Source organism: Polypterus senegalus, chromosome 1 (assembly GCF_016835505.1).
Source record: "Polypterus senegalus isolate Bchr_013 chromosome 1, ASM1683550v1, whole genome shotgun sequence".
NCBI classification, from domain to species: domain Eukaryota; kingdom Metazoa; phylum Chordata; class Cladistia; order Polypteriformes; family Polypteridae; genus Polypterus; species Polypterus senegalus.
This window is the reverse complement of record NC_053154.1, coordinates 62,086,944-62,114,211: the sequence shown is the minus strand read 5'-3', so window position 1 is coordinate 62,114,211 and position 27,268 is coordinate 62,086,944. Positions and strand designations below refer to the sequence as shown.

General features: G+C 36.6%; 1 protein-coding gene across 2 annotated transcripts in view; it reads right to left on the bottom strand.

Moving 5' to 3' along the window:
• Nucleotides 1-1,037: 1,037 nt before the first annotated feature.
• Nucleotides 1,038-27,268, bottom strand: part of LOC120526604 (UPF0606 protein KIAA1549L-like) — a 339,744-nt gene continuing 313,513 nt past the window's right edge. For both annotated transcript variants that reach the window (XM_039749775.1, XM_039749769.1), the window contains exons 19-23: nucleotides 26,900-27,003; nucleotides 22,182-22,330; nucleotides 16,101-16,246; nucleotides 7,316-7,856; nucleotides 1,038-1,636 (exon numbers count right to left, since the gene is read on the bottom strand). In XM_039749775.1, coding sequence (XP_039605709.1) covers nucleotides 7,575-7,856; nucleotides 16,101-16,246; nucleotides 22,182-22,330; nucleotides 26,900-27,003 — 681 coding nt within the window. In that variant the 3' untranslated portion in view covers nucleotides 1,038-1,636; nucleotides 7,316-7,574. The remainder of the gene's footprint in view (nucleotides 1,637-7,315; nucleotides 7,857-16,100; nucleotides 16,247-22,181; nucleotides 22,331-26,899; nucleotides 27,004-27,268) is intronic.

The following is a 27,268-nucleotide window of genomic DNA, read 5'->3' as shown; positions in this document are numbered from 1 at the left end:
GTACCTCCCATGTCACATGAAAGGAGGCAGTAGTGTGATCTTTTTTTGAACAGCTATAGCAGTTATGATAATGGTCGTGGGGATTTCATATGAACCTCTCAGAGCACCAATCCAGTCTCTTGCCTATGAGCTCAATTTGAGAGAGTTCTTTCAAATTTAGCATGGTTAGTTTCATAATGGGGAGTGATGTTTGCAATCTTGTTAACCAAAATGGTAGTCTGATAAATCATATACAGTGCACTAGCATTGGCATAAGTCAGTAAAATAAAAGCGAATGAAGTGTTCTACAATAGGCTTTGCATGGTATTTGATCTTAATAGCTTGACTGTACTCCTTGAAACAGTCTGCTAGCCATCTCCCTGTTTCACCACTGTAGATTGCTGGACACTTCCTATAAGAAATGCAGCAAATAAGGTTTTTAGACTGGAAAGAGGTCTGTTGATTAATATTGAATTTACAAGAGGGACCAGATACAAGGGTATTGTTGGTGACAAATTTTCAAGTGACACCACGGCTCCTGTTACAGCGGAAAGTGCCTGGTTACGAATGTGGATTCCACCATAAAGCTAGCTGCATATGAGATGTTTGATTAGGTTAGGTGGTCGACAGAAGGAGATCAAGTAAAGGTTAGGAAAAAAGGCTCCTATGGAAGTATCAGTGTGCAGAATTAAGAAATTTTGTTTGATTGCTTCTGGGAGAGATAGTGTTTAGATTGGAATGGGATGATCAGTAGGATGCGGGTTTCATTATTTAGCTGCTGGCTAGTGCCTTTGCTGCTGCCCAGCCCACCAGTTCTGGAAACCTGGGTTTAACTCTGACCCTGGTTAAGTTATTCGAGGTTTTAACAACCTCTTTTTGTTAATGTAGTTTCTCCAGGTGTTCCCAGTTTTCTTCCACATCTTCAATATGTACAAGTTATATCTGAGAGCTATTTAAATGATATGTGCTTTGTGATTCTCTAATAAAATAAGCATGCTTAGACTATTAGGGGTTACACAAATAATGCTTAAGAAGTGTGCAAAAGAAAAAAAACATTAGGAGTATTGCAAATTAACACTTTTATTGGGCCATTTGGAAATACATTTCTTAATTACAAATTAAAAATATTTTTTTTCTGAAAGGAAATTACCTTCATAAATGAAATTGACAGATGTTTACAGTTTCTTTAACCATTTTAACATAGCCTTCCTTCTCAAAGCTTTTGATTACTAGACGTAAACCTTTCAGAGACAAGAGACATTGAACATACTGTTGTTGTACTTTTGAAAGACCTAAACAAGGAACATATTGTCTGTGGGAAAAAATGTAAGTTCTTGCAGAAGTAAATTTTATACTGTAATTTTTAACATAACACTGAGAATTAGAATGAGACTTGCAGTCATTTGCCGTACCCAACACAACTAATCAATATGGTTAAACTAAATGCCTTATTTATGAACTGTTCATATGTACAGAAATAACTACAAATATGCATTTTTTTCAATTGAAATGTCACATTAATCAATTTAATTGCGTAAACCTTTGCAGATCCCTGATGTGTATTATTTTCTAGTATTGTGATAATGGGAAGGAGCTCTTGAGGAAGTTGCAGCTACTTCTCTTTGACGTCAAAGGCAACTAGCCCTGCCATCAGCACCTGCAAAAAAAATCACAGGATGACACTGCAATACCAGAAATAAAAAGATAAAATACTTTATATGGATCTTGCTGGGGCAATGGTTTTGATTTTGAAATGTATGCATTTATTTATAAATGGATAGAGTCTATCCATGTCAAATAAACATGTTAATAAAATAATAATAAAAATGTTTCCAACTGACCATCTCCGATTTGCTTCATGATTGGTGAAAATAATGATATTATACAATACTATTGTGCAAAATTTTAAACTTGTATGTTCTTTACTTTCTGAGATATGGAGACTTAAAAAGGGGGTGTGGCCCTAATTTTACTGAATTTTACTGAATAAACGAGTGTGACTAAAAAAAATGACAATGTTACATAATGTATAACATTTGAACCGTCAATGATAGACATATGATATTTTCAAGGATTGTTATTTAGTACTAGATGTCTTTAACATCTAAAATAGTTGGTCCACAGTCACATATTTGCCAATTTATAAAAAATGTTCTTTCATGTTTTAGAGTATCTCTGATACTCTATATCTTTCCATGATGCCACATCACATCAGATCTTCCAAATTTTGGTGGGTATTATTAGTCAGGTTATAGTTATTCATTAGTAACCAAGTGCGTGTCTGAAAGAACTTTGGATTTATGAGGCATTAAAAATAGAAAAAAACATTTCACATGTATATTTTAAACATGTATTGCCCATGTATGAGAACCATAAAAAATGATACCATTAGAGCTTGTTTTAATTATTAAATACACAAAATATGAAGTAGGTATCTTGAACAAAACTATATGCATTAAGGTATTATGATGGATGGCAGAGTTGGGCTGACATCCCAGTCGGGATAAATACTGGAATGTAGCATTCCTGGGCCAGTATGCCCATTCATGTGCTTTCTGGGCATGCTAGGAGTTGCAGTAACACGGGGCAGCTCTGCTGGGTTCCATGAATGCCGAAACCAAGAGCTGCTAGGGCTGTCCCTACTTTCAGGGCTTTTGCCTGACTTGGGAGTACTTCCTTCTTGACACAGGAAGTATTCTTTGGTTGGTCATAAAAATGGCTGGCTTGGTCTACCAAGGAGTTGTACTAAGCTCACCTGGGAGGAGTGGAGGAGAATGCAAAAGAATGTATAGGAACCTTCTGTTTAAGCTGGGAAATTGGAAGAGGAAGTCTGTAAAATGTACACTATTTTTAAATAAAAAGCCTTTAATGGACAGAGGACACTGTCACTCCTAGTTGTGTCTAGGCTTTAGTGCTCTGTGGAGCCCCCCACTGGCCACAACATCCAACCACACCCGACAGTAACAGCAGACATGCCAGCACCTTCAGATAGGAATCTAGCTGCTAAAGAAGGATTTTAAAAAGATCTGATGTGGTGTAGTGGGAAGATATAGAGAGCCAACAGTATTCTAATGTATGAAAGAAAATTTGTATGCAAAGTTCAACAAGCCAGCAGATCAACCAATAGTGGATGAACTATTTTAGATATTAAAAACATCTAATTGTATATAACAATACCTGAAAACTTCATGCATCTAGCATTAACAGTTCTAAAGTTATGAGTTATGGAACATTATCATTTTTAGTAGCTCTCATTTTGTAGCAAATTAGGACCACACCACCATTTAAAGTCTCTGGGTTTCAGAAACTAATGTAATCTAACATTTTGTATACTAGTTATTGGGTTCAATGACATTATGTTCAGCAAGTATCGAAGATGGTTAGTTGGGAGACCTCTGTTGACTTCATGTGGATTGAGCCTATATAAATCTCAATACCATCTTTACATTTTATAGAACGAGCATTCCCTACAATCCAGCAACTTAACTTTGCTAATGTTGCTGTTAGCAGCAGGAAATATGATTCATAAGAATAATCCTACAAGTTCTTAGACATGTTGCCTTCATTAGTTTCACAGAATCTAAGCTGTTTCTTTGAGGTGAGATGTATACTAATTAAAAACTAAGTGCTGTGTGTTTTTAAATTTATTGTATTCTGTTCAAGAATATATCAATGCCTTTCAAAGGAAAAATGTAAACATAATGTGATGATATGTAAGTTAGTTCATTGGTACATGATGAGCGACCTTCACAAAAGCAAGCTATCTAAATATTACTTGTGTATCCAATACTTACTGGCATTAAACAGAATTTGTGCACTGTTGATGTGTGTAGCCCAGGAATCATAAGTGAGAATTAAATATTGAAATGTAAAATGTCTGCATAGTATTTTAACTTCTCAATGAATGTGTTACAGTATGAGGCACCCGTATCATTAAACAGGAACATGATTTTATGTAATCTTCATTTAAAGTTTATGTTTTTTCTTTAAAGATTTACACAATCTCTCCATTTTCAGAAATGCAAGAAAGGTAAGCCAGTATATTATTCTTTCTATCCTAGAATTTGTCAAGATGCACTAACATGCATTAATTTAGTACCCATTTAGTGCTATAAGGTGGATGAAATGGCTTTTTGTTTAAACATCACTGACAGCCTGCCCGACACAACATTAAAACCTCTTGAAAGCACAATGATTCAAATTAATTTATATTTGTTAGCTTGTGCTTGAGGAAGAGAAAGAAAATTGGAAAAAAACATTTAGTAAACATTAAATGTGTTCAATTATCCAGAGTTACACATTGAATTTAGAAGTTTGTGCTGTTAATTGGAATTACATGTATCAAAAATTATATAGAAGGGGGCATTAAAAATTAGAATTAAATAATGAGAAGTTGAATGTTTTTTTTTTTATTGGGTCCATATATTACATTCAAATTTATCTTTAAGTAGATTTTTTGTCATATTTTCTAACTCAATCCAGACCAGGGTCTTGGGGGTGTTGGAGCCTATCCCAGCTAGCATATGCTGCAAGGCAGGAACAAACCCTGGGCACAGCAGGTCCAAGTCCATCGCAGGGCGAACACACACACACACATATGCACACTAGGGTCAATTTAGTGTCTCCAGTTCACCTAACCTGCATGTCTTGGAACTGGTGGAGGAAATTAGAGCACCAGGAGGAAACCAATAAAGACACTGGGAGAACATGCCTACTCCACACAGGGAGGACACTGCACGTGAATCCTGGTCTCCTTACTTTGAAACAGCAGTCCTAACACTGTTTTTGTATTTGATTATTTATTAAACAACCCATCTGAGCACTTAAACTTAAAATTGAAGGGTGTTTTAGTATAGAAACAGTCATTATGGGGTGGACAGTGAATAAAGGCCACCAACAATAAAAGCAAACACATGACCTTTAAATGAAAATATTGGTCAGGTGTCCACACAAATGAGACGTGAATGGATCAACAACGGCGTATATTAAGAAACATTTAGTAAATGTGTTTATGTGCTCTACAAAAACCATATTTTGCTCCATTTATTTTATGTTACATTTAATTCTGGTTTTTAGTAACATGTAAATATTTTTTCTCCTGGCCATTTTTTTATATTAATCATCATTTAAATCGTTGGATACACACGCTGTAAATTATCACTGTTTAAAAATGAAAGACAGATTTGCTTAACAAGTGATGTTCATGGATTTGGGAAATGCTGAAAATAGCATTTATTCTTTGTTATTAATTTATTATTGTGAGGAATGTTTTAAAATTTTGAAAACAGGGTTATTTACAAAATAAAGGATTTTCTATAAAAAGTACATTTCATTATTTTTAGCAATAAACAGTAATCATTTCAAAAAAATTTCCTTACATGGAGCATTCACAATCTGTATATACTTAATAATTTTACAATAAAATAAATCAAATTAAAGTGACTAATAACCCTGGCAGTTCAATTACTTAATCAAGTATGTACTGGATATTATAACCTACAAACTGCAAACAAAATCCCTTATACGGTGATTTTCACAACTGCATGCATTAAAGCATTCTTTTTATTTCATGCCAATTATTGTAAAATATTTTAGACATTTATTAGAATATGTGTAAGGAAATTTTCAAAAAGGTAGATCATTTGAAAAATTTTACTTTTAATACTTACACCTACTTCCACAAACACTACATTTTAAAATTATGCAGCTAAAATGTCTGCTGATGGCACGATGAAGGTTTATCCTGATTGATGGTTAAATAACCATTATACTGTACATTTGTCATGTTATAGCTTCTTTTTAAATCTCAAAAGCTATGGGTATTACCAAGCCACTAACAATGCACTTAATAAAAATAAATCTCTTTTTCATTTTTTCTTTAAATATATGCTAATCTTTGTATTTAGTGAATTGTACAAATCCAGTGTAACTAATCTGTAATCCCCAAGTACTAAATCGTACAGGACAGGACGTCTTCATTGAATTCTGTTCTAGTATACAGCTAATACAAGGGATCCACATATTGTGTTGTTTCTTAGAACATCCTGATTGTCAGAATGTACTCCTGTTGGCACTTCTACAGTACAGCTTAGCTTGATAGAGGTTTTTAGAAAGATATAATAAAGCAATTTACAAGCTTGCACAGAAAACAAATAAAAAGCTATATATTCTTAAAAATTGAATGCAAGTCTTACTGTTCTGTAAACAGAATTAAAATGAAAATAGTAAATTAATATATGCTACTGTGGTAGCTCTTAATGTTCATACCTAGCCTTAAACTATACTCCAAATTGAAGGGAATAAAAGAAATATGCACAGGGATAACCTCTGTACATGAGTATCTAAAATGTACAAAAATAAAGTACTGGATAAAATGAATTCACTTTAAAAAAGATAATAAAATATAAAGTCAAACATCAGTTTAACTGGATTTTGATAAGAAACCAAACTGGTTACCAAATGCAAGTTCATTAAAACGTGCAACTTTAAACGTTAATGTCAAGAAGAAACAGAGTCAGTCAAGTCACAATGCAAATTTGCAATGTGATCTTGAAAAAAATTATAAAAAGAAAAGGGCCATGAAATTATATTGTTTCCATAAAATGAGAAATTTGAAAAGAGAAGCTTATGAAGATTTTTCTGCAAGACATCTGTAGTACAGTTTGTATTTTATGAGCCTGTTTTGATACCAGGATAATCTTCTAAAATACTCATTAAATTCATTGAGCCAGAGTTTAGTAATCACATATTTTTTTAATTTATGAACTGAAATGTCTTAATTGCATTGATTGATTTCTTTCCAGCAATACACAGTCCTGTGATAATAGGAAGCCAAAATGCACAGACGTTTAAGTGCACCTTTCCCTGAAGTAGAGTGTTTTGGTGATATTGTTTATGAAGATGGAAATAATGTTACTTTTTAGCAATTTTCTAATTTGATATGACACAGATTTTAACTATAATATTTGGCATTTTCTTTTTCTTTAATGCATAATAAAACTTTAAATATCAATGATGGTGATTTTGAATTGAATGTATCTACTTTTTACTGTAAGAAGAAAACCTTTTCAGTTATTTGCATACAGTTAATGGGTACAATGTATATACTGTTCATATGAAAGCCCCAGAGCATGGTGGTATTTATTTTATACAGTACCTACAAGTCTATATTACATGGCATTAAAGCAATTAAAGTGAGATGTATATGCCCAAAGATGTCCTTTGTTGCTAAAACATTAACATTAATGTTTTATTCTGTGTATTATGTAGATGATGATACTTTAGAAACAAATAGTTACATTAGATAAAATCAAATTAAAATAATGATAATTCTTACAATTTACAGATTTTCCATAGTCTTTACTTTAAAAATGTTGAAAGTCTAATATGCAATCCCAAATTAGGAAAAAAAAAAGTTTTTGGCTGTTAATGTCACGTGTTTTAGTAAATGATAAAAGAATCAATGAACTCTCCACCAAAGTGAATCAATTTTCGCAAAAGTCCAAACCATCAGGATACTACAGGTCTTTCACTGTTCTTTGTGAAACAGAGGAGTTTCCAAATTGGAAAGCTATTGCTGTTGATAATGAACGTCATTAAACTTGGAATTCAAACATATCTGTCTGTTTCTTGGCTAGTTTGGCCACTTCTTCTCTTATTGCCTTGACAAGAGCTGCTGTAGAGATGTTGGTAAGGGATGCCTCTGAAGTGTCATTTTCAGTCAGACTCTGCTGTGAGGCCGCAGTAGAAGGGGTTGGCACTTGGTCCAAAGAAGGGTGCAATGCTGTTGTCTGGCTATACTGCCGTGGAATTCGGGGCGGAGTGTTCTGTTGGTACCGAGAATGAGGATAAGCTTCAACATAACCTGGGAGAGGAACCTGGAAGAAATAAAATGTAAGTTAAAACTGATTAATAATATTGTCATGAAACTTAAGAGTAATCATATATTGAACTTTATGTCAGGTTAATGCCACAGTCCTGTAGACGCAAATCTACAAAGTTAAGGTGATCAACCCATTGAAAAATTAAAATTGTATTCTGTTAAGTTTAAAGAATATTTCAGGGTCCCAGAAGGTTTCAGTCAGTCCAGTGTTAAATGCAACAGGTTACAGGTCTGTAGCAAAGACCAATTCCACTTCTGAAATCACCATAACAGATACAAGTCAGGTCTGACACAGTCGCCCAGTTAGTTTCAAATCTGTAACCTTGTGCTGAGCAGCCTAGGCATGAAGTGAGAAAATCAGCAACTTAATCTAATAAGGTAAAAGAATATTGTACTGGATTTGTTTTAACAGTCAGCATAAACACCCTTTAAAATACATCTCTAGGAGTCAGGCAGTTGCTTCATTGAGTCAACTACTCAAACAAATGTGAAACTGCAGAATACATTGCATAAATACATACTGAAGACAAATTTCATAAAACACAACACACTTTGCACAAAATGACATTACACCAGGATAACAGCAAGATAAGTGATTAATAAAGCATTGTATGTAAATGTTAGGTTGCATTCAGAATCTTTAAACCAACAGTTTTACACAAACATATTTAACAGAATATTTGTAAACTTTAAAATAATATGTATGTCACATGCTAGATAAAAAGACAGTTATTTAATAACAGTAACACTGATTCTGCAAACATTCATTACATTGACTTAACAAGCCAGCTGTTCTTTACAACAAGAATGGTCTTTTTTTCCATTTTAATGTAAACATTTATCTTGATCAAAAACAATGTTCAAACTTAACATATAATGTTATTCAAAAGCATTATATACAGATATTCATAGGTACATGATAACAATAAAACATTAAATCAGATTAGTCAGAACCCTCTGGTTGTCCTGTGAAGATCGCTCACAGCTACTTAACCTCTCACCTAAAGAAACATGAATGCAGCTATACTCCCAGCACTTAAACTTTGATTGAGAAAATGATCAGCAAACATCAGTAAAATTCTTTATTGTAGCCTGAAAAGGTATACATTTCCACAAACAGGTTAATTATTAAGCCTCCAGTTTCTCTAAGATTCATGTTCCTGATGTGGGAGGAATACTTCAGTATTCAGTACTTCAGGAGAAAAGCAAAGACATGGGGAGCGAGTTCAAAATCTACATGGACATCTAATGGCCCAGTAATCTAGCTGAGTATTCTGGATTTGAGAGAGAATTGCACTGTTCCTCATGGTTATTGTGATAATTAAGTGCACATTTATTTGAATGAAAAACTGGGAAACATTTCTTTATCAGTGTTAAGCTTACTTCTATTAATTGTGGATGAGATTATTTTGTACAGTTTAAAATGTTCTTCTTAATTAAAGTGTTGTTATCCAAAGACACACAATAATGAAGTAAAATAGATTAAAACTGGTAAGCAAAAAGAGAAACTTGGTGCAAAAATATGGTACCCCAGGTGTCGAAAACACTTGAAATCAAACGTCGTGTAATGTGCAAATCATAGAGCATGCACCTCAGATACTAATATTTAAAAGAGGTTATTTCATCAACAAAATGCTACTTGGACTGATGAAAAACAGTTGACTGAAAGAACCAAAGGTTGCAATAAGATCGGTGTATTAGTGAAGTCTACGGTTCCACAATGTAACATTTATATACCTTGTAGATTTTACTCAAAGCTTAAGGAAGACCTAGAGATACTTAAGGTATGTTATTAACTTGTGTGTATTTTAAGTAAGTAAGATTTAAAAAAAAGAAGAAACACTTTAAAATAAAAATGAAATGTGAGACAAAGGCATGGGAAAGGTATTATATACACAATGTATTATTGTTATTATCCTTCTATATAAAAGCGGTCGGTTGTCCTTCCGTCCCGTGAGTGCTACGCAGGCGCGGAGTTTCACACACGCCTCGTCCATTTTGCAATGCACGATGGGATTTGTAGTTTCGTTTTTCCAGGTGAAAGATGATTTTCTACTCCAGACTGTGCGATAACTTCTTCTTCTTTCTTACTATATAAAAGCGGTCGGGATTGTCCTTCCGTCCCGTGAGTGTAAAGCTTAGTGGTATTCCGCTTATCACAGACTTACTACTTGCAGCTTGCGGTATGAAGTGACATGATGTGAGCAGAGTTCTGGTGCTCCCATCGTTCCCTTGCTTTTGTGCGCGATGCACTGGAAAAATAGACAAAATTATGTCTCTGGAAATAATTAATGTTGATGGAGTACAAATGCCTCACCGCGTAGTAAATATCAGGGGGTTCAAAAGGGTGACCTCAATATAGAAAAAAAGTTTAAATTTCATCACAAAAATAACAGAAACTATGAGTATTAAAGTAATACTGTTCAAATGCAATATAACAAAATTAATGAGTTTGTATAAAATATAAAATTGATCTACATATTGAATTGCCTTAAGAAGTGGTCAACTTAAAAGTCGGTCGCCTTAAAAGGAGGGTCAGCCTAGTTATTACTATTATTGGAAGCCAATATTTCATCAATACCATTTTAGTATAGTCACAAGAGAAGTAAGCTTACGAACTGGGCTTTTAAAATACAGAATGCATTTGATACATCCAGAGCCATATGCAATTTAGTAATACCAGCAGGTTTATATCATGAAGTCAGGGGTGCAATGTTTTCCACAAAATTCACAATTCATGATCATTGCCCTTGATATTATAATTGCAATTATTAATTTCTATTAATAACAATACAGTGAAATACCAAGTGTGTCTTGCGTTGTCAACTGCATATACTGTATTCTGTAAGGATAAAGTACAGTTGAACTTCTGTTTAGTAGGGAACAGCATAAAAATTGTTTTATGTGATTTTTTTAAATACTGAATTAGTACAGAAATTAAAAATGCAGTGTTTAAAATTATATAATTTTTTTTTTGCGATAATTAACCTGATATGCCTATTATTCATGTATGTAGAATCATTAAATGTAACAACATATAGCTCAAGAATTAGAGGCTAACATACTGTTTCATGCTGCTGCCCTTGTGTCATTTACATGTAACCTCTTCAAATTCATGAAGGGGGGGTGCAAGCCCTGCAAATATGAAAATTTACAAATAATATTTGGGCTCTCCTAACTGTGGTGGGGTGTGTCACAGCATTATATTTTCATAATTTAATTTATTAATTGATTTTATTTATTGTTTATTTTAACCGGTGTGGGCATGATTGCAGGTTTGGATTGGTGCATGCAGTGCAGGTACATTAACAAAATACATTTTTGCTACCCATTTCCCACCCTCATCCACTCCACTTAATACACATGCAATACATATTTCTATGCAGGCTTCAAGATACAGTGTATTCTGCGAATATTGGACAAAGAAATAAAATACGCCTTAAAAAGAGTACAGATGTATAATATGAAACTGAATGCAAAAAACATCTGTGTCACTATTCCTACGTGCTTCTCTAGATACCTCGGCTGTTCAAAACTGTCCTTCAAACTAAAAGGTGCCTGCCCTTTTACCAAAACACGCTAGCTTAAATATTGCACAACATAGACACCATGGTATGCACAATGTTTACTTTTATCATAAATGCCATATTAACGAATCACTAAGAGTAGCCTATGGCCAAAGCATTACCATCTAGTTCATTCATCAAGGGCAACAGTGTTCCTAAGTTTGCCCCGTTATCAGTAATCATGCAAACTTGCTACCCATGTGGCCAGTTTGGGTCCTTAAGTAGTTGCATTTCCACTCATGAGGAATGTGTGCTATTTGCAATCATCTGCTTTTCATTGTAAATTATTCATCAATATAATAAACAGTTATTATCAAGGGCCCAACAGAGCAGAGTCCCTTTTGGCATTTATGGGATTCAAACCGGCAACCTTCCGATTGCCAGTGCAGATCCCTAGCCTCAGAGAGAGAGAATGACGTACTTCTTACCCTTGGAGCTGAGCACGCTGAGCGCAGTTTTTAATTGGAGCCTTGTCTTTTGATAAATAAAACATGACAACTACTGGTATTTAAATTTGTTTTTGATAGCCTTCTGAATATGGACATGGTTAACTGTTGTCTGTTGTTGTGTTGCTTGCCTAATTTTCATTCAAATACTAGACCATGTGGCTGAATTTTAGATGGTTAAATAAACATTTAAGTGCTTTGCTGCAACAGTTTGCACAGTATGAGGATTAGACGATTCTCTTCCTTTTGGTACTAAATACATCTAAAATGAAGTGTCAGGTTCAACAATAATCATACTTATTAATTTTTATGATGCCATAATCACAAGGAAAAAAAAGTTGACTCTTTTCAAGTGCTAAAAATGCTTTCAGTCTGTAGTTAGTCATATGACGTGAGTCCCTCTGAATCACCAATGTGCTTGGGTTTAGGAAGTGGATCTGTGACTGGTTACAACACTCGTTTTCTGTTTAAAGCAATTTGTAAATGGGAAAGCTCAATCTTTGACAGAGCGGTAATACTAAATGGAATGCGGTAATCAATACTTTTCATGATTAGTTTATCATGGGATATACAATATATACAATTAATCAGTATAAAAAGATATAAGTCTTGAGAAATTGTAAACAAGTTAGGAAAAAAAGAAGAAGAAAATCAACACAGCAGCAGATGAGTATTGTTGTATATATATATATTATATTGTAAAATATTTTTGGCACTTTTTGTCTGCTTGTTTTAGAAACCAGAAAGATGTTAAGACTGGATAAATAAAAGAACTCAAGTATAATCATATGAATGTAAAAATGCATATTTCTTAAGACCATCTAGTGGGGCATATCATTACATAGTTCATACACATACAAACAAAGAACTAGAAGTCGTTGCAGGGTCGAGATGTCTGAAATATGGACATGGAGGAACTTGTAGGCGATGGATTAGTGAAATAATAAGATGAATGAATGTTTTACAAATGGTAGGCAAAAATACATTTTAAGGGCCATTCTAAATTACAAAGACAAATGTGTGAGACACATTAAAAAGCAACAATGGTAAACATTAGGAAGACCAAGCAAATGACAAAAATATTTTGTAAAGCAGTACTTAAAAAGAATAGCCATAATAGAGATTAAAAACAGAAAGGTGATGCTTAAGCACATCTTTGGAAGAACACTGATGATGATTGATGAATAAACTATCCATCCAGATAAAGAGCTTTTATATTTGCACAATGCTTATTTTTTGTATTGTCTTCCACTTTCAGCAGTTCAGTGATAATCATATGTAGTAGAAATTATCTAAAGGTACTATACAACCATCAACTTACTTTTCTGAATATCATTATCTGTATACCTTTTGTGTCTTCTATATTGTTTTGCTGTGTCTGTCGCATAGTGAGAGAACTGTTAAAATATACTTACTAAGCCAACAATGATTTTCTCATCCATCTTTGAGATGAACCTTAGTAAGTAGGAGTCAAATAAGTTAAACCCTTATCAGCACTAGGTTGCTGTTGATGGTAGTTATTTACTGAAAGATTAGAAGAAAATCTCAACCCATGGAAAGGAATTCCCAGATATTGGCCAAGAACCAAGATGTGCCATGGATAGCACAGATCCAGAGTTCTGGATTCATTAAATGGACTGGTCACTGTATGGTCCTTATAATCTGAGGCATGTAAATGTGATTTTTAATAGGAGCTGCAAACAGTTAAAAAATATTCATTTTCCCAGAGCAATAGAAATGTTGCATTTAATCTGACAGAAAAGCCAGTTAATACCCCTCATCCTAATAATTTAAAACACATAGAGCTACAAAACACTTGAGTGGTGAGCAAGTAAGTCACCTGAGTTAAAAGGTAAAAGTTCAAGAACAGACCCAGAAAGACAGTAGCAGTTTTGTTTTTCTTGTGCTATTTGAATGTTATTCTGTCTCTTACATATTTTGATAACAAACATAAATAATCCGAGTATAATGAAACACTCCAAGACTCCTCTCTTCTACATGATTTTGGTGGGTAAAATAATAAGGCTTGGATGCTTTGCAATTTGCCAACCTGAAGGATGCATCTTTGCTAACTGAAAATGATATTATTTCTACCCTCTTCTGTGTGATCTCTGGTGCTTGTTGGAATGGTTCACAGGTTATACAGTTTACATAAGGTCATAGTTCTTTTCCACAAACAAACTGGCTAAAGTGAGAGGATGTTAGGATGGCTACTGAAAGCAGAAATATAGGTACTTGTTGTACTGAATATCTAGATTCAACTAGAAAGCATTAGGGATACAGACCAACTATTGTAGTGTTATAAACCCTGTCAATGGAGAAAGCAGTTTCAATGTGTATATTTAAAATAATATTAAAAAACAAGTTTCCAGGGGAATATTATAGTCAAGGGAGACTTTAATTATCCAAATATTTACTGGGCTAACCTTAAAAATAGTGGGGTACAACAGCAGGAGTTTTTAGACTTAATCAGTGCCTCTGTTTTTAATAAAGTATGTTAAAACACAAATGACAGGGGAAGCCAGTCTAGATTTCATATTTTGTAATAATCGAGATAAAATTCATAGGGTAGGGGTGATTGAACCATTAGGATCTAATGACCATAATATAATACATTTCACAGTGTTTTGGCAGAGTGCACAGGCAAATACCAAAACTGTTAAGTTTAGCTTTAGTAGGGCAAATGTTAAGCAGATGTGGCCAAGCCTTAAAGAGATAAACTGGGATAAGCTTTTAGGTGTAGAAACAGGTGAGCAGCATTGTAATATGTTTAAAACATTTTAAACAAAAGAAGGACAGGCTCATTTTAGCATTTAAAAGCAGTAAAAAATAAAAAAATATATATATGTAGTGGTAAAATGAGATTAAAAAGAAGCTGCAATAGAAAAACAGCTGTATGAAGTGTACAAGACAGATAATTCCAGTACTAACCATAGAGCATATTAGAACAATAGAACAACTGTTATAAAGGCAATTAGGAAGGCTAAAAGTAAGTATACTGTACATAAATACTACAGCAGACACATAAAATGACCCAAAGAGATTCTTTCAGTATTTTAGAAGTGAAAGAACAGTGAAGAAATTCTAAGGGTGAAATAAAATATACAGACAGTGAAATAGCGAATGTGGGAGATAAGATTTAATGTAAGTACATGCAAAGTATTACACATCAGAAGTAGAAATGCTAGCTTTGAAAACACAATGGGAGGTCTGAAACTTGAAAATATTCCTTATGATAAGGACATAAGAGTCACAGTGAACTCATTGCTATCTACATCTAAACAGTGTACAGAAGCCCTTTGAAACAGAATGTTAGGGTATATAACATGATGTGTGGAGGTACAAGTCAAAGAAGGTTATGCTTAAGCTATGTGAAGCACTGGGGAGGCCTCACCTTGAATTCTGCATGCAGAGTTGTTCTCTGGACTACCACCAAAAATACATAGCAGCACTAGAGAAAGTTCAGAGAAGAGTGGCCAGGCTTATTTCAAGACTTCAGGACATGAGTGGAATGACCCGTTCTCCTCAAAATGTTTACAATGTTCTAGTGTTCAGTGAATTAATATAACATCTGAAGCAGCAGAACTGTGGGCCTTACACTGGATGGTCATGCAGATATAGACAATACTTTTGAATTGGTAGTCAATCTACATTCTCATCATTAGTTTTGGTCATAAGGTTTGTGTATTAAAAAAATAACAGAGTGGTTGAGTTTAAGTAACCAAAATGCTCACTGGTCTAGGAGGAGCCCACAGAGTAATCTCAATTTTATGTGGTGTGGGCATCTATTACAGACTGCCAGGCAAGGCCTACATGAAAGAGACCCAGGGGCACACTCATAACATGCTAGAAAGATCATCTAACTTGGCTGACCTTGGAGCACTCTGAATTTCTCAATAGGAGCTTAAGACTACAACTTGAGCGAAATAAACCAAGTCTAACCAAACAGATCTTTTGCTGACACTGCCACAATAAATAAAAGCAGTCTCAAAATAAGTTAACTCACCATGACGTACAGAGATCAGTACTTTAGTTCCATATTTTAAAGTCCTGAATATTATTTCCTTCTACCTTATAAAAATATTCATGATAGACTCCTAAAGATTTCCTAAAGATTCACCATGCTTCAAACTTAGTAATTGACTTATTTCATTGTAAAGAAGGGGTACAGTACATCTAATCAGTGAAATTTTAAAAACAGTATAATGACAAAAATTTATTTCTTACAGCTTCTGCCCACTGGCTTGATGAATCACTTTCTGTTGAATATGGCATCCAGGCTGATCCTCTGTACATTGGAGGGGTTGGAATAAAGTAGCCCGTGAACCCAGGTCGAGCTGCTGGTATGGCATAGACTGCTGGTGCTGGGTTTCCTGGTATTGGACACAAACATAAAACACAAAGTTTTTCAGGTCTTTTTGTGTGCAATTCACTAGAATCTTGTAAACTACTGAAAGCAAATGTACAGTAAATGTGAGCTAATCCAGCAGATCTTTTTCCATCAAGAGACAGCAACATTGGTCAAAGTAATTAAACAAATGAGAGGAGAAAAAAATATACTGTAAGAGGTTACAATAATGGCAGGCGCACACTATCAGATACAATATATACAGCAACACATAATATGTCTGGGGATTATTATGGGAAATTAAAGGTTAACCAGGAAATGGTTAACAAAGACAGAGATGTAGTCGGGCAAGGTCAATGCCAAATAACTGAGAAATCAAAATGAAACTAACAAGGATCAGAAATGACCAGGCATTAATTAGTCAAGAAGCACAATTGCAATACAGAGTTTCAAATCTATCACTAGGGCTTATTTAGAAAGGAGACTAACTATACAAGTAGAACTTTTAGTATGTTATATATCCTTTGAGGGATAACATATTTTGTGACTGTCACAAATTTATATTGATGCCTTTGTTATGCAACTCCAGTAACGAATGTGACTATATGATGTCTCTAGCCTGCCTTATGTATTCAGTCAAAAAAAAAAAAAAACTTCATAAAACTAAATCAGAAAGAAAAATAATCCCAAGAAATTGAACCCTCATGTTAAAAAACACACATATAAAAATATGTTAATATTAAACAATGGTGATGAATGTACCAGTTACACCACAACTCCAATCTAGTTGTAGAGAGGAGAAAAACTGGGGAAGCACCCAGGCAGTTGGCTAACAGATTAACACTTGACCTACTTGGTTAAATAATGTGTACCGTTTGTGTACGGCTTTCTACAAGAATCTTTACACAAACTCCGTTTACATCTCCACTGGCTAATTGGCACTTGTCTTCAGATATAAATAACAAATGTACTACTGAATAATGTAGTGATTGTTGAAATTAACACTTATGTGCCTTTTATCCATTGGATCATTGATTAGCACTCTACTACTAAATACAGTAGATTTGCCTGCAGGTATTAACCCCTCTTACAATGATAACAGTACAGCCTTTCTCTCTGTTTCACCTTTGCTGCCAAGCATATGCAGCACAAGCCACAGGTTCAAACTGTCCTGTTTTCCTGTTTGCATCGACTCCTTAATCAGATTGAACAACATTTTACATTTTAAATGGCTACAGGTTTTCATTCTATTTTCTTAATTTAGTGACCAGTTTTTACTACTAATTAACATTTTTGCCTTAACTTTAATTGACTTGCTATTTTATTTTAGATAATTGTTTCTTTTTTATGTAATTAGCAACCAAACAGTAATGAGATAAAAAAACAACGCAACACATGACAAGCTTCTGTAACCAGTGTACATCACACAATATCTGAAATTAAAGAAAAGTGAAAATCTTTGTAATGTTGATCTGTTTTGGCAATGTCTGCTGTGGTAGAGTAAGAGCATCATCAAGCCATGCAATCATGTAACAAGTTTAATTAATAGCAAAAACTGGCTTCTAATTAAGTTGGTTGAAGTGAAATTTGTTGGAGCTTGAAGCCCTGACTTAGCTGGTCATCTAGCTGGTTCAGTTCACATCTCAGTTTATTTGAGGCAATTAAAAATGAAGGGAAAAGAAGTCAATTAACAGAAGAAATTGTTGTACACCCCTACTCTAGGTAATATTATTAAATGGGCAGAAATACTTATTACACAAAGTTCATATACAGTGTAAGTTCCAATTTATTGACAAGCTGTTCCACAAATTTTTAGTAAAACTGTTTTTTGAAATCCATACCAGAAGTACTCTCACCTGGTACACCAGAATGCCCATCTACTTGTCAGCACATACTAATGCTAGTAGCACCCTCAGTCTCATATGCACCCCAAGCATGGCAAACATTTAATTCTGAGGCGATTCCAAGTTGGAAGTGCAATGTATAATTTTGCCCACTGTTACTGTAAACACCAGGACACAATAGGCCTACATTTCTCAATTAGATTCCACGCACATAAAGCCAGATAAGAAGCCTTAAGCAGATATTAACAGGAGCTTCTGGCCCAAACTGTATAATGAGGACCATCCATCCATCCATCCTCTTCCGCTTATCCGAGGTCGGGTCGCGGGGTAGCAGCTTAAGCAGAGAGGCCCAGACTTCCCTCTCCCCGGCCACTTCTTCCAGCTCTTCCGGGAGAATCCCAAGGCGTTCCCAGGCCAGCCGGGAGACATAGTACCTCCAGCGTGTCCTGGGTCTTCCCCGGGGCCTCCTCCTGGTTGGACATGCCCGGAACACCTCACCAGGGATGCGTCCAGGAGGCATCTTGATCAGATGCCCGAGGTACCTCATCTGACTCTTCTCGATGCGGAGGAGCAGCGGCTCTACTCTGAGCCCCTCCCGGATGACTGAGCTTCTCACCCTATCTTTAAGGGAATGCCCAGACACCCTGCGGAGGAAACTCATTTCAGCCGCTTGTATTCGCGATCTCGTTCTTTCGGTCACTACCCATAGCTCATGACCATAGGTGAGGGTAGGGACGTAGATCGACTGGTAAATTGAGAGCTTTGCCTTACGGCTCAGCTCCTTTTTCACCACGACAGACCGATGCAGAGCCCGCATCACTGCAAATGCTGCACCGATCCGCCTGTCGATCTCACGCTCCATTCTTCCCTCACTCGTGAACAAGACCCCGAGGTACTTGAACTTCTCCACTTGGGGCAGGATCTCTCCCCCAACCCTGAGAGGGCACTCCACCGTTTTCCGGCTGAGGACCATGCTCTCGGATTTGGAGGTGCTGATTCTCATCCCAGCTGCTTCACACTCAGCTGCGAACCGATCCAGAGAGAGCTGAAGATCACGGCCTGATGAAGCAAACAGGACAACATCATCTGCAAAAAGCAGTGACCCAATCCTGAGTCCACCAAACCGGACCCCTTCAACACCCTGGCTGCGCCTAGAAATTCTGTCCATAAAAGTTATGAACAGAATCGGTGACAAAGGGCAGCCCTGGCGAGTCCAACTCTCACTGGAAACGGGCTCGACTTACTGCCGGCAATGCGGACCAAGCTCTGACACCGGTTGTACAGAGACCGAACAGCTCTTATCAGGGGGTCCGGTACCCCATACTCCCGGCGCACCCCCCACAGGATTCCCCGAGGGACACGGTCGAATGCTTTTTCCAAGTCCACAAAACACATGTAGACCGGTCGAGCAAACTCCCATACACCCTCCAGGACTCTGCTAAGGGTGAAGAGCTGGTCCACTGTTCCGCAACCAGGATGAAAACCACACTGTTCCTCCTGAATCCGAGGTTCGACTATCCGACGGACCCTTCTCTCCAGAACCCCCGAATAGACTTTTCCAGGGAGGCTGAGGAGTGTGATCCCTCTATAGTTGGAACACACCCTCCGGTCCCCCTTTTTAAAGAGGGGGACCACCACCCCGGTCTGCCAATCCAGAGGCACTGTCCCCGATGTTCATGCGATGTTGCAGAGACGTGTCAACCAAGACAGTCCTACAACATTCAGAGCCTTGAGGAACTCCGGGCGTATCTCATCCACCCCCGGGGCCCTGCCACCAAGGAGTTTTTTGACCACCTCGGTGACTTCAGTCCCAGAGATGGGAGAGCCCACCTCAGAGTCCTTAGGCTCTGCTTCCTCATTGGAAGGCATGTTAGTGGGATTGAGGAGGTCTTCGAAGTACATATATAATTATTATGTAATTAGTATAATGAGGACATACTCCTTTATCTAGTCTGCAATAACACAATACATTTCTTCTTTTTCATTCAATCTTTTTTTATATAAAGCCTACCACAGAAAATACAGTTACAAAGCACTCTACAACAGGGGTGCCCAATACGTCGATCACGATTGACCGATAGATCGGAAAGGTAATGCTGGTAGATCACGTTGCATTCAAAAAAAATTTTTTTAAATGTTAGTCTATCATACAGTATATCCTCCCTAAGGTATTTGCCACTTGATTGACATACAGGGCGGCCAGTCTGAGATCTCTTTTCTTCTAACACACTGGTCATCTCGCACACACAATCAAACGCGCGAGCTACTGCAAAACTCCGGCTATTTTAGTGATATAGTTAGTCTTCCAATTTATATCGACTAAAGAAGGGATTTAAAAAAAAATTGTTGGTTATGGGCTGGATGTGGAATTGGAAGAAAATTTTTTTCCTCTCACAATGTCACAATCGAATTGCGTTTGTCTGATCTGTCAATCTATCATTGCTATTCCAAAGAAGGAAAATGTGGAAAAGCACTTTCGAACTGTTCATAAAAACTACGAAACTGACTTCCTTCCGAAAAGCAATCTGAGAAAGAGAAAGGAGAGGGAACTAAAACTGCAGTTAATCGGACAGCCGTCATTTTTCTCGGCTGAATGCAAAAGCAAAGGCAGACACAGCGAAGCATCATTCCGGGTGAGTCACTCGATCATTAAGCATAGGAAGTCCTTCCAAGATGGAGAGATGATAAAAGATGCCTTCGTTGAGGCAGATGGCTAGGGAGAAATTCCTGCTGAGATTTCAAGACCCCTGGCTGGAGAAAAAGGAGTTTCTCCTTGTCATTAAACATGCAGAATACAAGCAACTTAATAACGATCAATGGCCACTAGACTTGGCATTTTTTTCCGATCTGATCAACATGTTGAATGAGCTTAATTTGCAGCTGCAAAGAAAGGAGAAAACCATGGTCAATATGATTAGCTCAGTTAATGCTTTCAAACGAAAAATGCAACATCTGTCCTCAAAGCTGCAGCACCCTGATTTGGGGAACGTCCAAAAACTCGCGTCAAAGCTGGAGACGCAATGGAAGGCGTGTGCGCAACTTGACAGCATACGCTACAGAGCAGATTGAAAATTGTCCGTCAGACTTTATCTAATGGGAAAAAAGTAACGATTCGAGTGTTGCCCAATGTAGCGGAGTAAGAGTAGCGTTTCTTCTTCACAAATGTACTCAGGTAAAAGTAAAAAGTATGGTGCAGTGAAACTATTCTTACAAGTACAATTTTTTAAAAAGTTACTCAAGTAAATGTAAGGAGTAAATGTAACTCGTTACTATCCACCTCTGATACTCAGTAGATATAGTATATATAGCATTTTTAATGTAGGTACTGTAGATCATTTTGACCTGGTCATTTTAAAAGTAGCTCGCAAGCTGAAAAAGTGTGGGCACCCCTGCTCTGCAAGAACACAAGGGTATGATTCAAAGCAATCTTTCTTTAGTCTGCAGTTACCAATATTCACTACTTAGTCAGGAATGTACTATTTATTCATTTTTGGCACATTATTCATTTGTTTATTTTATCTCCTTTAGTTTTTCTGCATTATTAATTTTCATTTGTTTACATTTATTATCATCTCAGAGATGTCACTGTATTGCTATTTTTTGTGTATTTTACTAATGGGCACAAGTTTGAATATGTGTTTCCATTAATGCTGCCATTTTACATCTTTTGGTTACAATGATACTATGAGGTTGCTAGGCGTGTGTCATGTGACCCATGACATGTTGGTGGCTCTAATTTAGTTAAAAGATAGTCCCTTTTGAGAGTTTTCATATCTGAGCAAATAAACAATCTTCTTAGGAAAAAGGCTCTGGTTTTGAAATTTGTTGTTTTGACTTTAAATTAGGTTTTGTCCTAGTAGTTGTAATAAAAGGTTAAAAACATTCATACAGTATATATTAAACACCCTATTGACTTTGATGATTTGTCTTTGACTGCTTTGCCTATAAAGAAAGATTTATTTAAATCTCTGCCACTTATTGTCTTATTTTACACTAAATCTATCCAGTTGAGTGTAATACTTTTTGAATGTATGTTAAAATAAACTTGTTTTAATTGTCATATACAGTATGTGATGTTCTATTCAGGAATGTATGAAATTTTCTTAAACTTATTACCTGAGTAGTTAGAAATGGGTTGGTCCACAGAGACAGCTGGTCCTGGAGGCCGAACAATAGGAACAAATGAAGCAGCATCATGTGGATTTTGTTGCTCTGGGCCAGGATGATCAGAAGGCCGATTCTTTGTTCCCATATCTGATGTAGATCTACTTAGAAAGAAAAAAAAATATTTAACCATAACCCTCCATTAGGTGGTGCAGTCTGACAAGAAAAAGTAGGAGAAGCAACATTAAAAGCAGGATGCTGATTTTAAAAAGAGAGCAATAAATTAATAGTGATTTAAAAGTCTGTGATCATTGTTGAGACAGAGCATAATTTTGTATACATGTATGGAGATTTATTTCATGCACTCATTAAAACCTTATGAAAATGCCACCACTGTGTTCAAAAATGGCAGCTTTTTAACAGCTCTGTGTTTACGATTAGTGACATCCTTAGGCACTGCATTTATTAAAAGCTGCAATTAATGATGAGTAGCAGACATTGAGCAAAACGATAAAAGTAGGTAATTTATAGAAGGCTACCCCAACACTATTTCTAAATAATGGACTGACAACCAAATGTTAAAATGATTATTCTGTTAACTTGTCTTTTCAATCAAGGCTTGAGCAAATGGGTGTGAGCATCCGTTAAAAAATAAAACAATATGAGACGTGAACTCCACTTTCCACAGCTGTTTTCACTAGTGGGTGGCAGTACAGTAAATTATGTTACTTCCTTGTCTCTAATAAAACTGAAGGCAATTTGTACTATGCAGTAAAAGCAGGATGGATATACATGGTGCAAAAAGATATTGTAACTCCTTATTTTTGAACAAGCTTATCAACTTTTTGAGTTTTTGGAAAGATTAAAAACAAGTAGAGAAATTGTTTTGTCTGCAGTGGGCTGGCGCTTTGCTTTGTTCCTGCCTTGCGCCCTATGCTGGCTGGGATTGGCTCGAGCGAACCCCCGTGACCCTGTGTTAGGATATAGTGGGCTGGATAATGGATGGATGGATGGATATTGTTTTGTGATAATGATTTGATAGCCCCATTATACAACTGTCTTTTATCTGTGAGGCATACAGAGAAAAAATCAATATCATATAAAAAGATGCTTGTATTATGTCTGTCAGAGGATGCCAGTTAATTATCACAGATTATTGAACACGAAAGTTAACTAATTTCTACAGTTTTTAGAGTTTTGTCTTAATCATAGTATGGAGTGGTTGCAGTTACCATAGGTAAATAAATAAACCTTTATTTTATATATTGCCTCTCCATTGTCAGAACCATTCTAAAGCACTTTTGTACTATTTTAAATTAGAGTATGTGCTCAAGATGACAAAATGGATTGGAGGCATTTGGGGGGCAATTTAACCAGCAATGTTATGGTTTAAACTTTAATTCATTAGTTAAAAACATCCCAACTCAAGCTACATTTAAGGGGTACTGGTTCATAGTAGTCAGTGCTACCTCATAGCTTAAAACACGTGAATTTAAATGAGGAGTTTATATATTCTCTGTGTAGATACATCTATTTTTTTCTCATTTTCATGTTACATCCAACAGATTTGCATGTTACAGCTTTATATTGGTAGGGATGTGTGTGTGGCACAATGGCAAAACAGTATTGTTACCTCACAACAGCAGGAGTCTTGGACTATTCATCGGAGTCTGTATGTTCTCTAGGCAATTCATTTGTCCCATATCCCAAAGACTCTGATATTATGCTAATTGCCTATTCTAAAATAGCTGGTATGAGTAAGCTGTCTCAAAGGTTAGCTCAGCAGCCTGAGTAACTTCAGGTGACCAAGCAGGTTAAATGAAAAACACAACACTTCACACTATGTTCTTATACATTCACAAACTGAAAAGCGTGTTCAGTATATAACTGCTCAAAAAAATGAAAGGAACACTTTGAAAACACATCAGATCTCAATGGGAAAAAGAAATCCTCCTGGATATCTATACTGATATAGACTGGGTAATGTGTTAGGAACGAAAGGATGCCACATCGTTTGATGGAAATGAAAATGATCAACCTACAGAGCCCTGAATTCAAAGACCCCCCAAAAATCAGAGTGAAAAAATTATGTGGCAGGCTAGTCCATTTTGCCAAAATTTAATTGCAGCAACTCAAAATTGTACGCAGCACTTTGTATGGCCCCTGTGTTCTTGTATACATGCCTGACAACATCGGTGCATGCTTCTAATGAGATGACAGATGGTGTTGTGGGGGATCTCCTCCCAGATCTGGACTAGGGCATCACAGAGCTCCTGGACAGTCTGAGGTGCAACCTGGTGGCATTGGATGGACCAAAACATAATGTCCCAGAGGTGTTCTATTGGATTTAGGTTAGTAAAGTGTGGTGGCCAGTCAATGGTATCAATTCCTTCATCCTCCAGGAACTGCCTGCATACTCTCACCACATGAGGCCAGGAATTGTCGTGCACCAGGAGCCACTGTACCAGCATAGGGTCTGACAATGGGTCCAAGGATTTCATCCTGATACCTAATGGCAGCCAAGGTGCCTTTGTCAAGCCTGTAGAGGTCTGTGTGACCCTCCATGGATATGCCTCCCCAGACAATCATTAACCCACCACCAAACTGCTCATGCTGAATGATGTTACAGGCAGCATAATGTTCTCCATGGCTTCTCCAGACCCTTTCACTTCTGTCACGTGCTCAGGGTGAACCTGCTCTCATCTGTAAAAAGCACAGGGCACCAGTGGTGCATCTGCCAATTCTGGTATTCTATGGCGAATGCCAATCGAGCTGCATGCTGCTGGGCAGTGAGCTCAGGGCCCATTAGAGGACATGGGGCCCTTGGGTCACCCTCATGAAGTCTTTCTGGTTGTTTGGTCAGAGACATTAACACCAGTGGCCTGCTGGAGGTCATTTTGTAGGGCTCTGGCAGTGCTCATCCAGTTCCTCCTTGCCCAAAGGAGCAGATACTGGTCCTGCTGATGGGTTATGGACCTTCTATGGCCCTCTCCAGCTCTCCTAGAGTAACTGCTTGTCTCCTAGAATCTCCTCCATGCCCTTGAGACTGTGCAGGGAGACACAGCAAACCTTTGGTAGGGACACGTATTGATGTGCCATCCTGGAGAAGTTGGACTACCTGTGCAACCTCTGTAGGGTCCAGGTATCGCCTCATGCTACCAGTAGTGACACTGACTGTAGCCAAATGCAAAACTAGTGAAGAAACAGTCAGAAAAGATGAGGAGGGAAAAATGTCAGTGGCCTCCACCTGTTAAACCATTCCTGTTTTGGGGGTCATCTCATTGTTGCCCCTCTAGTGCATCTGTTGTTAATTTCATTAACACCACAGCAGCTGAAACTGATTAACAACCCCCTCTGCTACTTAACTGACCAGATTAATATCCCATAAGTTTCATTGACTTTATGCTATACTCTGATTAAAAAGTGTTCCTTTGATTCTTTTGAGCAGTATATATACACATATGGGGAGAAATATTTGAAGAACAAGGAGCCATTACGCAATAAGAGGACTTCACCAATAGCTTGTTATGCAGAGAGCATGTTTATAGAAATAGGGTACACTAATGATATTGATTGATTTATGAGAGGTTATCTGCTAACAAGACATATCCTTATTCTTCAAGCAGCTGTGTCTCACTTTTAAAGCTCTACTAGTTTTTACTAGATAATCATGCTGTTCTAGTGGAAGTGTAATTTGTCTCTCTGTATGAGTTCCTTGCAGCATAGAACTTTCAGAGAGAACCTTCACACAGATTGTAAGTATCTCAGCCCATTCTCAGCTGAAACTTGCCTGCTGCTGTGAAATCTATCATTTGCATGCTTTCAAATTTCATCTGTTTTCATTATGATGAAAAACCTCAAGGTCCAATTAATATGAGATCTGAGAAGAAGGCCAAGCTTGATCAGTGCAACAGATTGCGTTAATATTGCCATACAAGCACTTTCAATGAGCACACTTATGTGAATATCAATTACCAACATTAAATGAATGTGCAGATCATCTACCATTTCACTTGCTATTTTATCAGAGTCAGTCATAAGTAATTTCTTCCAATTATATGATATTACATATTATCATGGATATTTGTGCATTTATACACAGGTCATGGGTGTTAGGAATATGTATTTGTGTGTACAGACATTATATAAATAGTTAATAGGAACAATTGCATGTTCAAATTTAAGATCACTCAATACACATTTTTATAAATGAGGCTTCTAGAGCCTATCCCAACAGGGCAAAGCTATAGTCATTCCCGGTTGAGGTTCAAACCCATTACAGGGAATGTAACTGGGTGAATTTAAACTATTCTGGACTATGAAATAAATTTTAAGACCTGTTCAAAATGCAACATTCTAATTTCATGGAGTCATTTATTTCCTCCATTAATGGCGTTTCATTTTTTTTCTTAGGTTGACCTTAAATGGGAAGTCATGTAATCTTTTTGAGTGCATTCTGCAGCTTTTTTTCTAATATAGTATTTTATTTCTTATATAGCATGCTACATTTTGTAACTTTGCTGTTTAGTAATCATTTCTTTTTCTTTAAATGCAGCTTTATATTTAAAGCCCCTTTAACATAATGTACTGTATTTGTGGGGTACCACACACTTTGTGACTATAATACTACTTTTCATTGATTGTCTTCAACATTTCAAAAAGGGGTAATAAAGCCCTCTGAAGTGTGAGACATCACCAAATATATTGTAACAATGGCTTCACTGCCTTACCGTCGGAGAGAGGTGATTATCGTTGGTCTAGCTGGAGCTGGAGGTGGCACTGTGGGAGGAGAGCTACCCATTGCCATGTCAGGAAGCTGGGAAAACCTGAAGGCCTGCAGAGGTATAAAAAAGTGTATCATACATCAGAAATATTTATCTACATTTCATTTTACTTTATTGAGCAATCTCATTCAAGAACACTGCCCCTTTGGTTTTACTAGTTAAATGTGTGGTGATAGAAAGAAATTAGCCACTGCACATCAACTCTATGCATACGCCATCTGGCAGATGTCTCATTACAAGCCTTTGGAGAATGTCAACGTTCATTATGCATGCAATCAAAAAAATAAAAGGTGAAACTGAAAATACTTTTTCAAT